Genomic DNA, 12,555 nt, shown 5'->3' with positions numbered 1-12,555 from the left:
TAGAATATCTATCATCAAGATATTATTCTAGAGTTCATAGTCAACAGAAAACCTGAAGCAGACGTCGCCTTGTATTTTCGCTTATACTTATATTTATATATAAGCCAAAATTTGAATTTTTAACTTTAAATTTGGAATTGATTTTGGAGTTTTCTCATCGTAGTTTATTTTTCAGCCTTTGCTTTTAGATCGCTAAGAATATGTATATAAAGTTTTATATACAAATTATTTTTCATTTAGAAATATGTCATTTGGCTTATTCGATGGAGTCCTCAGTCCTCACACCTTCTCATGCTTAGGTAACATAAAGTGGCCAGTTTGTTCTAGAAGCTTCCACATAATTAACCTACTTCTTCCCTCCTGGATAGGAGTGGCAAAAATGACTGAAACCGAAAAACTGAATCGAACTAACCGAGGCTAAATATTTTGGTCAGTGATTCTTACTAGCCGAAATTAACTCAGTCATTGGGTAATTAGTCTCCGTTAACCGAACTGACCAAATAGACTGAAATATTAGCTAGAAGCCTATTAATTATTATGTGTAATGTGAATGTGTTAATGTTAAGTTGGACTTGTTATGATGCTATATATCTCAGTGACATTTTACTATCAAAACGTGTCCTAAGAGAAGGGAAGTATTACCTACAAATTTAATTGTGATCTGTGTGATTTTGTTATCTCTTGAAACTGTCAACTATTTTTGTCATGACCGAAGACCGAACCGAAATAACTGAAACTGAATTACTTGGTCTTGACTATTTTGCCATGCAAATCGGTTTTTAGTTTTAGGTGGCCGAAAATTTAAAAGACTAAAATACCGAACCGAATTGTTCAGTTTGACCGAATGCTTACTCATGGTTTTTGATATGTTTCGAGTCAGACTTTAAAATATTTGAATAGTAATATATTTCTTAAATATTTCTATTAGATGTATGTAAACTATAAATGTAGATTTTCCTCAAAAAGTACTTTCATAATACTATCACATTATAGGATTTTCAAAAATTTTGCAATAGAGAATAATGGTCAAAATTGCATTTTACAAATCCAAAAATACTCCCTCCGTCCCAAAATGAAAGCATTTATAATTATAGAGTACCTGCTTTTGTAACTAGAGAAAGTACTACCTCTCTTATCAAATCTCAAAAGGATGATGTTTTGGATATTGACACAATCTCTATGCAAATGTTTTATCATTACTTTCTCAAATTATATATTTATAAAAATATTAAGAATATAACTACATGAAAGAGTTTTTCATGAAAAAACTACTAATATGATTTTTCACATTTCAAATCCTAACATTTTTTCATCTATTATATGCATATGTAGCCAATGTGGCAAACAGGGTTGTTTTCAGCGTTGCCTGATTATTGGAAAATAAACTGCCATCCTTTGACCAATTACAATAGCGCACCAATGGCATGCTATTCTACAAGCAGAAAGCCTAGTAGAGAAGCTGTAACATAAATCATCATACAAGATACAGTCCGTCACAAATTCAGTCAAGCAGGGTGAGTACTGTACAAATGTATGTCTACAGTGACAAAGATATGGAATCGCAAACCTTGCAATGCATGCGCTGGATGACTGAAAGTCATAGATATTGCAAATTTGGTGATACGGTGCATGCCGACTTCAGCATGAAAATTAAATACCATGGTGCCAGCTTAGCTACTCCTCCTCCAAGCACATTTCTACAGAGAAATTGTCGGCGATCGACGACAAGAACGGTGTCGAAAACGACGGCGAATACCAAGACGGTACGGCCGCCACGCTCCATCTTGCGACACATGGAACTGATTCCGGCCAGCTGATCGAGTAGCTTTCGAAGTAACCAGGGATCAGTGCCCTCAGGTTCAGAATAGCATCCATTTGCACAGCTCGCTCTCTACCTTATCGGTGGCATGGAATGGAATCTGTCCAACTTGCCTGCTTCTTTTCTCTCAAGATTTGGCTGCCTCTGCTTTGCAAACCACATCATCATCGGCCTGACCTTATCAGATATGAGGCGTCGCGATGCCGAAATCCGACGGTGCAATCTTTGCTTTTCAATATCCTCGCTGAATTCTTCCTGCAAAACCTCTCCACGGGCTAAAGCTGACAAGGTTAGAGAGAGAGAGATAGCAAAAGATGCTATGTCATTGTTGCTACCTGTATGATGCTGAAGGCATCAGCAGAAAGTACGATATTATCTGACATTTTATTTTCCTTCTCTCATATTTTAGTGCATGACGCAAACATCCAGCAGGACAAGAGAATGATATCCTTATCCTCTATATCTGCATTGACAGCTCTCACCTGGTAAAACAAGATGTAGAGGAGAGAAAAAGCTAGTGTTCTGTAGAGCAATCTCCACTGCTCCAGAGACCAGAATCTTATTGTTCTCTTTGGTGTTTGATCAGCCCTTGACTCCTCACATTCTCAAGGGGTATTCAGTACTCTTTGGCTCCTGCAAGAAGAGAATGTAAGATTTAGCCCCTCATAACGAAACTCGTGGCACCTCATTGCAGCAGAATAAAATTCTGAGGTTTACATGTGTGACAACAACCATAGCTTAATTAATTCATCATAGGTTCAAGCCACTGCATTTTGTACAACTGGGGCTCAAATTGTAGTAGATGTAGCTAGTATTACTAATTTGCTATTTATTTTTTACCTTTGTATTTTCATTATCTGCCATAGTATTGCGGGCTTGCGGCTGTGTGAGAATGCATTTCAGCACTGTGCTTGTGATTGCATTCCAACACTGTACCCATGATTCTTTAACATGTGCAACACAAGACCTAACATACATTGCAGCAATATGCCTTAAAGTCAGTCCATGATGTGCCGACACCTTAGAGGAACTTATGCCTTGGCCTGCGCCATGCTATTTGTGCAAGTGGGAGACCTAACAATCTCTATTTTTATGATAGGCATGAGCATGAGCCACCTTACCTGAAACCTAAACCAGGCTAGCTTCAGCAATTTGGCAGTCTCGGATCCTAACATATCACATATCCATTTTAATGATTTACACTCCAATTTGAACATGATGCATTTGATGTCAATGATCCTATCCAGCCTAGATGAATATAATGCCTATGGCTCTATCATCATCTCTCATCTTCACCTCCAACGAATCCTCTTTTGACGTGATGTACTAATTTGGATGCTTTCTTACTTTTGTTCTTCCAAGACGCGTAATGTTTTCGGAGAAAGAGCCATGGTATTTCAGAACCACAATTTGTTCAAAGGATAGCAAGCATTTCTCAATCTTCAAACGCATAGCTGACACGAAAGGATGCATGCACGTCTGCAACAAAGGATAAGATGAAAGGCATAGAGCATATGGAAAATATCTATCAAATATATGCATATGTAATCCCAAACTGAAACTGGAGCATCTAAATCTTTCAAATCCATGGTACTAACAGAGTGACCATTATGAAGTCTCTCCCCCACAGGATTTGTACTTGATCAGAGGCCCCAAATGTCAGAGATGATACATCCCCTTGGCTTCCAAATGGCTTCATACATGCACACCATTATCATCAGTATGGTGCCACTAGAGCTGTGTACAGAGAACCAATTCACCATACTAGATTGTACGATCGTTGACGCTGAAAGGAGGAGGATGATGGGTACCTTGGATTGATTCGATGACGAACTGCATACACAGATGCCTTAACAGGATGATGGTACCACTCAGCATCAACCGCGTTGCTGTATGTCAAAGCAGTGGTGCACCCACGCCTTCAGAGGATCCTCTGGAATCAACGTGTAACGCAGTGTGTCGCGTCATCACGCTCGAGAATGGTCTCCCGTGCTTCTTGATCTCTTCCGTATGCCACTCCTTTAGCAGCACGTAAAACATAAGAAACACAATGGAAGATTAACTCTAGGTTCTTCAGTACAGCAGTCCATCTCATGAAAACTAAACCTGAACACACTAGCAGAAAGGGGAATCAGTAACTTTGGATTTGTTGTATAGTATAGTAACAATCTTGGTCATGGCATGGATTCAATACACTTCTGTCAAGTGTGTAGCATGATGCTAACTTGCTAAGTCCATTGGTGGATGCAAGAAATGGATTATGGCAAACATTTACATGTGTATTTCTGATGCTCAGTGTTCAAGCTGTTCATGTGAATTGCCTACTGAAGCAGGAAGCAGGATGGTCACCTGCAGTATTCTCCCATGGCCAGCCCAAAATCATGTCGAACAGAATAAAATCCCTGCACCCGATGCCCTCTTGAGCAAATCGTCGAACACCTTGAATCTCCTCCCAATGCGCCGGCTCTCTCGGCTGCAAGACAAAAACATAGCACAAAATCATTGGTTAATGTAGGAGACGGCGATCTCGGATTGCCGCGTCGAGGCTGTCCTTGATCCTCCTGTAGATCGATCGCGTCGCCGCTCGCTCCCTTCTTCTCGCCGCGCGCCACCCGACCCGATCGAAGCTGCAGCATGCAGCGCCCGCACGATGGGGAGCTCGGCGAAGCCGGAGGTCTAGCTCCATGGCGGCCGGCCGAAGGAGGAGTTCTGTGCAACAATGCCGATGGACGGATGGCGCCGGAGCTCCGGCGGCGGGCGGCCGGCGGCGAGCGGGCCGCGGGTTCTTCGATTGAAATCGTGTGCTTCAGAAAAAAAAAAAAAAAAAGAAGAAGGGTAAAACCGTTAAATGAGACTCAATACGTGGCTAATTAGCCCGGTACATTTCGGCCCAGTAAAATATGGAATTCGGTCCATTTGGGCCTACTAAATTAGGCCCACTAAAATTTGAAGCCCGATTTGTCGGCCAACGGAAAAGGTATACTGAAGGTCCCTCAACTTGTCATCGAGTTACACAATCGTCCCCAAACCACAAAACCATTCACTGTAGATCTTTCGGTGGTTTTAACCCCGGTTTTATCCTACATGGCGGCTAAGTCAGCGCGGTCTTGTCCTACTTGTTAAGAGATGAACAACCTATTGAATATGTGACTTAATATATTGTCTTCCAAAGGCTAATTAAAATGATTATTAGCTTATTGAATCTTCAGTTGATAAGTTTGCCTACTTACTGTAAAACGAAGACAAATCTGAACCAACATACAATCATCAACAAGTAGAGTACGCATACCCATTTTCCATGGATTGCAATCATCAACATTCAGCTCCTGGATAACATGATGGGTTTCACTTTCACCCACACTGATAACAGCCATGGCTGTGATTAAAGATTCAACACAACATATGGTATCATCACAATAGCTTTTGTCTAGTAGCAGTTCCAACACATGAAGATTCAAGGAATCAATTGAATCTTGAAGAATTGGGTAGGCACTTGGATAGGCTAGCCGCAAAACAATGTTCCTTCTACTACTTGTATATGTATGAATCTGGGACTTGATCGTCTAAACTGTAGATCTTGTTGGGCACCAACATGGCATGTTATCTACAGATTGTTTTCGGACGAATCTGACGTCGAGGGAGAACTGCTTCCTGATAAATCCGCAGGCCGTGATGTCGATCGAGTATTGTACGAGTTGCAGTGGCTGCACTTGTGGCCAATCACATGGAAGTCCACTTCTGAGACCTTGTTGCAGTCATTACAGAGCACCCAAACCTAGTAATTTTTACGAGGAAAGAACACCTTGTTAGCCTAAATCTGGGTATTGTGTGTGATTTGCATGATAGTGATCGTCAACGGTATATATAATAATGAAGGTTCCTGCTTTTGCTGCATATTTTATTGAAATGGATGATTTATCAAAAAAGTAGGCAGCAGAAAAAGGTTTCAAGGTGAGCTCTGACTTCTGAATTTCTTAGCAAAGCATAACCTTCAGTTTGGCAATGAAAGCAAGGTGAACTGTGTAGCTAAATCAGAAAAAATAATACCTTGTAACGGTACACGGGAGGCATGATTGTTGCTTCAATCTACAAAAGAACACATCATCTTGTTATTATTTAAGAAAGCACCAAAGCACATCTAAAATGTTCAAATCAAATCATCATAAAGTGTATGATAGATGCTTCAGGAGTGCCAATATGCCTGACTAGTTTTACTGGACACAACTCATCTCCAATGGAACACATTTCCTGATTTACGGGCAGGAGGATCATCAACTAGTTTTGTTCTAATAATGTTTCAGCTTATTTCTTTCATTGCAGTGTGAATATGCCGAGTTTGTTTGACCGTGACACTTATAATCTGTAGAAAAGAAATATATACCTCTTGATCTAACAATGCCCAGTGATGTGTCATATCAAGAGCTGTCTTGGAGCATATTGGACAGGTGTATCTGTATAATCCAAATAGCCAGGAACTAGTTAAGTCTCCAAAAAAAGGCAAGAACTGGTTACAGTGTCAGAGAAGTATTAAGCAAATGAATAATGGCAACAAATGGAGGGATTTACTTGTTATGTTCCACCATCTCAGAAAAGCATTCCATGTGCATCGTGTGTCCACAGTCGAGAACTCGTGTTCCTTTTAATGAATCAAATAGATACTGCACAGGAAGTTCAGTTTAATCATCTTGCTAAGTTGCTAACCAGGAAGGAAAGAGTGCAAGTTCTCAAAGTTACCTCATAACAAATTGGGCAATTCTGCCTCATTGAGTTCTCCACACACTGATGGTTATCACGCAGAGCAACAGCATAACAAGACCCTATGTGTTGCAGCAAAATTAATTAATAGATACTACATATAACCATTACCAGAAAAAAATAAGTCATCATATTGACATTTTTAGGATAGAAACTAGAAAGCTATGCAATAAAATAAGTCATCTGGGCAACAATTTTTTTAATTACCAAATTCAGTATCACCTAAATAGACTATGATTGCATTTATGGCATATTGACATGATCTACATACCGCACTTGTTAGTTAAAAATGATCAACACAAATTGGAAAGATTTATCTCAAAGTGATCAAATTAGCGCAGACAAAGCATACCGCACTTTGCGCAGTGGAAGTAGTTTTCCTTGCCACCAACCCTGGTTGATTAGAGCGGATACAGAATTAGAACTATGATTCACAAGATAATTGCTGAGCTATTGTTTCATGCTCACCTGCATATGCCACAATCGTAGCAATGAAACTGCCCTTTATCTGTCTGTAGCAAAAAGACGAATGCATCAGTTGAGAACGGATAAGAACCACCCAAAAAGCATATAACCACAGAAAATAAATTTAAGAACCTACATCATCATCATAAAACTTGCATACATCACAAAAGTACTCTCCCATATTGACCCCACAGTTTATGCACACTTGTGACACCTGAAAAACAAAATAAAGTCAGTGTATGTATAAATGGTCTCATCGCATGACACTGGTATTGTAAACAGTATCTTCTAGCAATTAAGTCGTACCGGCTGTTCAGTATCACAGAGTAGACATACTACCTGCAGGAAAGAATAAAGTCAACCTTATGGAATTTCTGAACCTAATAAAGTATCAATTGTACAAACCAAACTAGAAAGGACATGAGAGGTGTACTTTTTCAACATCCTGGCGGCAAATGGTATGCCGATCACCTGAAGCCTACAATGAGAACAATATCAATACCATCAAACCTAGTTAAACTCAACAGATGCACATATATGCAGTTAAAACAGTTTTGCTCTTTAGTTTCTCTTTTTAACTTCTGCAAGGGATTACAGAAGTCCATTATGTGCCCTTATTCTCAAATAATTTTGAAGTAAGCTCCATGTTGGAAGTAACTATTGACAAGTTAAGTCTTTTTTTATGTTCTACCCTGATTGACTCAACACCCTGCGACTTGCATTTCATTGGTCTCTATACCACCAACTTTCTTTTCATGCATATGTTCAAACAAGAAAAGTTGTTCAAAAGGCTAAACTGGGAAAAGGAGTCAAGTACTAAAACTAGCGCATTTATAGGAACTAAAATACCAATTCCATATGAAGGAATCAGCTCAAACTTGTCAGCTTGCCATTCAAGACTTGATGTTTGAATGATTGGGGGATCTAGTTCCATATCCAACCAGGCAAGAACTACCAAATAATACTACTAGTAGATAGCATGGCAGTGCACTAACTAAATACTAATCACTTGGCATCCCATGGAAATCCCCTTCTACATGAACAAGATAAACAACCGCAGCAGCAGAGCATGGTTACCGTGGCATCGTTGTGGCAATGGCGGCAAGCGAACACCTCGCCGCAGCAGGGCGCCACGATCTTGCATCTCCTCCTGTAATGCTCGCACCTGCACACAGCAAAAGATGGCGGGGGGCAGATTTACTCAGTGAAATTCAGCAACCAAAAAGCAAAAGCATAGATCAGCAAATCCAGCAGAACAAGCGAAACAAAAATTGAAACAGCTAGCGAGCGGAAACAGCACAGCTACGAAGAACAAAATCATCCCACACCTCACCGCGAAAGAACAAATCAAGAACCCGTGGGGAAGAGGGGAAAAAAGAGGAGGAGGTCCCCGCGAAATCTCACCCGTGCTCCATCTTGCCCACGTCGCGGAGGGGGACGACGGCGTCGCCCTCCCCGGCCACCACCTCGCCCTCACCGGGGAAGTGCGCCCCACCCATCCTCCCCGACGGCGGCGGCGGCGGCGGCGAGGGGAGTGGAAGAGGGGTTTGGATGTAAAAAGGAGAAAGCGGAGGGGGCTAGTGGTAAAAAATCCCTGCGATACTTAGCCGGGCTAGGCCACTCACGCTTTTATTGGTGCAGAAGATGAGAGGGCGTTATCGGGTTGCGGGCTGCCGGGCTGGGCCCACTTTGCATTAATTGCTAACTGTGCAATAAAAGCTAATTACATAAATATATAGACTACTTACAAAACTAATTACATAAATGAAAGCTAATTTGCGAGACAAATTTTTTAAGCATAATTAATCCATAATTAGATAATGTTTACTGTAGCATCACATAGGCTAATCATGGATTAATTAGGCTCAATAGATTTGTCTCTCGAATTAGTCCAAGATTATGGATGGGTTTTATTAATAGTCTACATTTAATATTTATAATTAGTGTTTAAATATCCGATGTGATAGGGACTTAAAAGTTTTAGTCTCATCTAAATAGGGTCTCAATCTCATCAACGGGGAGGAAAAGAAAAGGAATGAAATTTGAGGGATAGTTAGGGGTTCTTTGGATTGGTGCTATTTCGAACTATATCAGTTTTTTTATAAAGTTGTTAAATATATGTATACATTTAGTTTTTTACTAAATTTTAGTAAATAAAAAAATACCTGTTAAAACTTGACAAAACTATCAAAATTTTAATAAGGTTTATTTTAAACAGCCCCTTAATCATCCGGTTAAGATCATGGTTTTGACATGGATAAGGAGGTTTTGGTTGTGTTCGGCCATGGCTACTGGCCACAGCTGTAGCCGGAGAAAAATTTAAAAATGGCAGCCGAACACACCCTTTGTAAATGAAGGCAACCTCTCATATAAATCATTGGTTTCCCAAAAAAAAAAAACTCTCAAAGATATTTAGAACAGTGTAAACGAGACTAGTCGTGTTTACAGCTAGATGTGCTTATTTGATGCAGCTAAGGTTGTGGGTTGTGATCATAAAGAATGTCTTTTATGTTATTCACTGTGAAATGATAGAAATGATAAGTATTATGGTGTCATAATGTTACAGGATATGACCACAATATATACAGGACTAAGGTTGTGTTCTGTCCCAGGAGCTCCCAACTCATTTCTCTCATTTTCCGCGTGCACGTTTTTTAAATTGCTAAACGGTACGTGTTTTTGCAAAAAGTTAACGTTGGAAAGTTGCTTTAAAAACATATTAATCCATTTTTTAAATTTTTTATTGCTAATACTTAATTAATCACGTGTTAATCTATCACTCTGTCCGTTTTTCGTGCAGACTGAAATACTCTTTAGAAAATACACAAAAGAACGTAGCCTAAAGAGTATTTCAGTCTTTGCGTATCTATACTCGTTTCAAAAATAGTAGTGATAGTGTTGGTTCTGTCACACCACCATCATCAACTCTCTACATTTTTCAAGGAGAAATCACATGTTAACCGTCTCGTACCAATTATTTATGAGAAGGTAATAAATGGACATTGTGAGGCTAAATGGTTCGTATGTTAGTACATGCAACAATTAAGAGATGATATGGTCCCCATCGTTTGGTTTTTCCCAGTAAGCCAAAACAGTTTATTAGGGAATAAAAATAAATTTATAGATATTTTTTTATAGATGTGTTCTTAATGACTTAAAAGCCAATGCTAAAGAAATTACGTTAAAAATATCTCAAAATTAACCTCAAAATTAACTTTAAAAATTTAAAATTTGGTTTTTTCTTTGGCTGATTAGGCCATCCGATGGGAGCCGATATATATAGAAAATGATGGTAATAATGACTTAATAATTATTATTTTTAATTGAAATCCTGTTGCAACGCACGCATGGAGGTCAAATGTATTGTTATTTACATATAGATAATAGATTCTGGATGTTATCTAAGGTTGTGTACATGGAAAATACTTTGAAAGAAACGTATTATCTCCGTAGAATTTCAATCGCTTCTATGCAGAAAACGTGCTACAACAGCATGCCCTTGCAACAATTTTTATTTCTATTAATCACTTGCCAGTCTTTCCGTTTCGATTATATTTATTATAAGCGGGACACAGCTAAAAAATAATTTATAGGCAAACTTTTTAATATATATGTTCCTAGCGATTTTAAAGTAAATCCTGAGAAACCAACTACGACGAAGAAATCCAGAATCAACTTTAAAAAATAAACTATTGGCAACGTTGTTTTTTTGGAGGAGGGATATGTACAATGAGCGGCACACAGTAACAAAAAAAAACTTCAGGTGGTCAGAGAACAGTGCTGGGTGCCAGTGATCGACAGTGTGCCAACCAGGAGGCTATCTTTCTCATCTCCGGTCAGAACTCAAAAGCCAGGCAAATCCTACTGGAAACTCTGGAAGAGACAGGTTTGGGTGACAACTGACAACGGAAACGGAAAGAAAGAGGACGAGAGACCGTGAGATGAGATGCGCACGATCGACGGCATGGGCCGCACGAAAGCGCCACCGGCACGCCAGCTGAGGCGGATCGTTCCATCAGCCGCTGCCGGATGCATTGCATCTCTTCTTCTCTTCTCTAAAGTGTGTTTAGTTGACGCTAAAATTAGAAGTTTGATTAAAATTAGAACGATGTGATGGAAAAGTTGAAAGTTTATGTATAGGAAAGTTTTGATGTGATAGAAAAATTGAAAGTTTCAAGAAAAAGTTTGGAACTAAACAAGGGCTTGGTCTCCTCCTCCGCCGCCAGCTCATGCAGTGGTGCTACAGTGCTCTTCTTTTTTATTCCACCGCTTGATTGATTCTCTCGCCCAACCTGGCTTCCGCAATACACTCGTCTCTACCTCACAATACAATAATTTAAAATCGGATAGAATATTTTATAGTATAATAAATAAATTCATTTGATCATAAAATATCTCATCCGTTCTAAGTTTTGTCCAAATTTATTGTACTATAAAATTATCTCATCTGATCCTAAACTACTATTTCATGTGACGGAGAGAGTAGTAGTTTGTAGTGTAGTGAGTTATTTGTTCTCGTTCTAAAGGAATTATGAACACGGTTCTATTTCATGTGACGGAGAGAGTAGTAGTTTGTAGTGTAGTGAGTTATTTGTTCTCGTTCTAAAGGAATTATGAACACGGTATAAACACAAACGTTCTTATATACACGCACACACTTGCATCCTTATAAATACATACATGTATACTGTGAACACTTTCAATTGAACCAGCATATTTTTAAGATTATAAAGTCATCATATGTACATCGCTGTTAATAAATACATCACTATGACTAAAAGAATAATTAGTCATTACTACAGTAGATAACTTAGTTGTAAGCTACTGCTTGTTGAGTCCATTTATATAATCAAGTTGACAATCTTTAATAATAACTTGTGTGTAATCAAGGTTCTAAATCTCCAGCAAAGCCTTTTAGCGGTTGAGCTCTCCAGCAGCTATAGCGGGCTATAGCTGCAACTAAGACATTTAGTGGTTTTTGAAAATATTAGGAAAAAAAATCAAAATTTTGATAGAATTTCGACTAAAAATCGACATATCAGATATCACTTACTTGATTGCACATAAAGGACGATTGGTGAAAGGGACGGTGAGGAATGGTGTCCATTTGTTGTTGGGAAGAGGCAGTAGTCGTTGCCGGGAGAAGCAGCACCCGCCGCAGGGAGAAGCAGCCGCCATTCCTGGGAGAAATAACAGTCGTCGTCGCCGGGAGAAGCAGCAGCTGCCGTCACTGCTTGGGGGAGGAGCCACCGCCACCAGGAGAAGCAGCAGCCACCGCCGCTGCTTGGGTGAGGAGCTGCCGCCGCCACCGCTATTGCCGCCGCAAGATGCCTCACAGAGCATGAGCGGGAGAGGATAGGAGCCAACTGGAGGATTAGGGTTCGTTGTTGGGCCAAACTTCGTGGGCCACATACGTCAAAAGCCCATTTTCAGTTTTGCTTTCTAGTTTTTTAGCCACAACTAAGTGCAGCTATATTTGACTAATTTAGCGGCTATCTCCGGCTAAGTGCTGCTAT

The 12,555-nt window shown here is 39.7% G+C and overlaps 1 protein-coding gene and 1 long non-coding RNA gene across 4 annotated transcripts; both read right to left on the bottom strand.

Annotated features, from left to right (window-relative positions):
* Positions 1-1,370: 1,370 nt before the first annotated feature.
* Positions 1,371-4,613, bottom strand: LOC127757696 (uncharacterized). Of its 3 annotated transcripts, XR_008013512.1 has the most exons (4): positions 4,169-4,613; positions 3,631-3,838; positions 3,167-3,556; positions 1,371-2,452 (listed from the first exon to the last, which is right to left on the bottom strand). It is a non-coding gene; the product is annotated as an uncharacterized LOC127757696 (long non-coding RNA). The 3 variants fall into 3 exon arrangements; XR_008013511.1 differs by having other exon boundaries at positions 1,371-3,556; XR_008013513.1 differs by having other exon boundaries at positions 1,371-3,298.
* Positions 4,614-5,068: 455 nt separating this feature from the next.
* Positions 5,069-8,648, bottom strand: LOC127758224 (E3 ubiquitin-protein ligase MIEL1-like). The gene is made up of 12 exons (XM_052283850.1): positions 8,444-8,648; positions 8,117-8,204; positions 7,473-7,517; positions 7,346-7,378; positions 7,176-7,253; positions 7,043-7,086; positions 6,927-6,967; positions 6,554-6,636; positions 6,386-6,477; positions 6,201-6,270; positions 5,867-5,905; positions 5,069-5,594 (listed from the first exon to the last, which is right to left on the bottom strand). Exons 1-12 carry the CDS (start codon positions 8,536-8,538, stop codon positions 5,424-5,426), a joined length of 879 nt encoding a protein of 292 aa, XP_052139810.1. The 5' UTR covers positions 8,539-8,648; the 3' UTR covers positions 5,069-5,423.
* Between the last annotated feature and the right edge of the window lie 3,907 nt (positions 8,649-12,555).

Source organism: Oryza glaberrima, chromosome 12 (assembly GCF_000147395.1).
Source record: "Oryza glaberrima chromosome 12, OglaRS2, whole genome shotgun sequence".
In the NCBI taxonomy this organism is placed as follows: Eukaryota; Viridiplantae; Streptophyta; class Magnoliopsida; order Poales; family Poaceae; genus Oryza; species Oryza glaberrima.
This window is presented reverse-complemented; position numbering and strand designations above follow the sequence as displayed.

What these genes read in the sequence shown, in the direction of transcription:
- LOC127758224 (XM_052283850.1), bottom strand. Translation starts at nt 8,538, where the DNA reads ATGGGTGGGGCGCACTTCCCCGGTGAGGGCGAGGTGGTGGCCGGGGAG. An exon ending in GCCGCCAGGATGTTGAAAAA is followed by an intron (nt 7,379 to 7,472) that starts GTACACCTCTCA and finishes TCTTTCCTGCAG; the next exon opens with GTAGTATGTCTACTCTGTGA. An exon ending in TCTGTGATACTGAACAGCCG is followed by an intron (nt 7,254 to 7,345) that starts GTACGACTTAAT and finishes TTTGTTTTTCAG; the next exon opens with GTGTCACAAGTGTGCATAAA.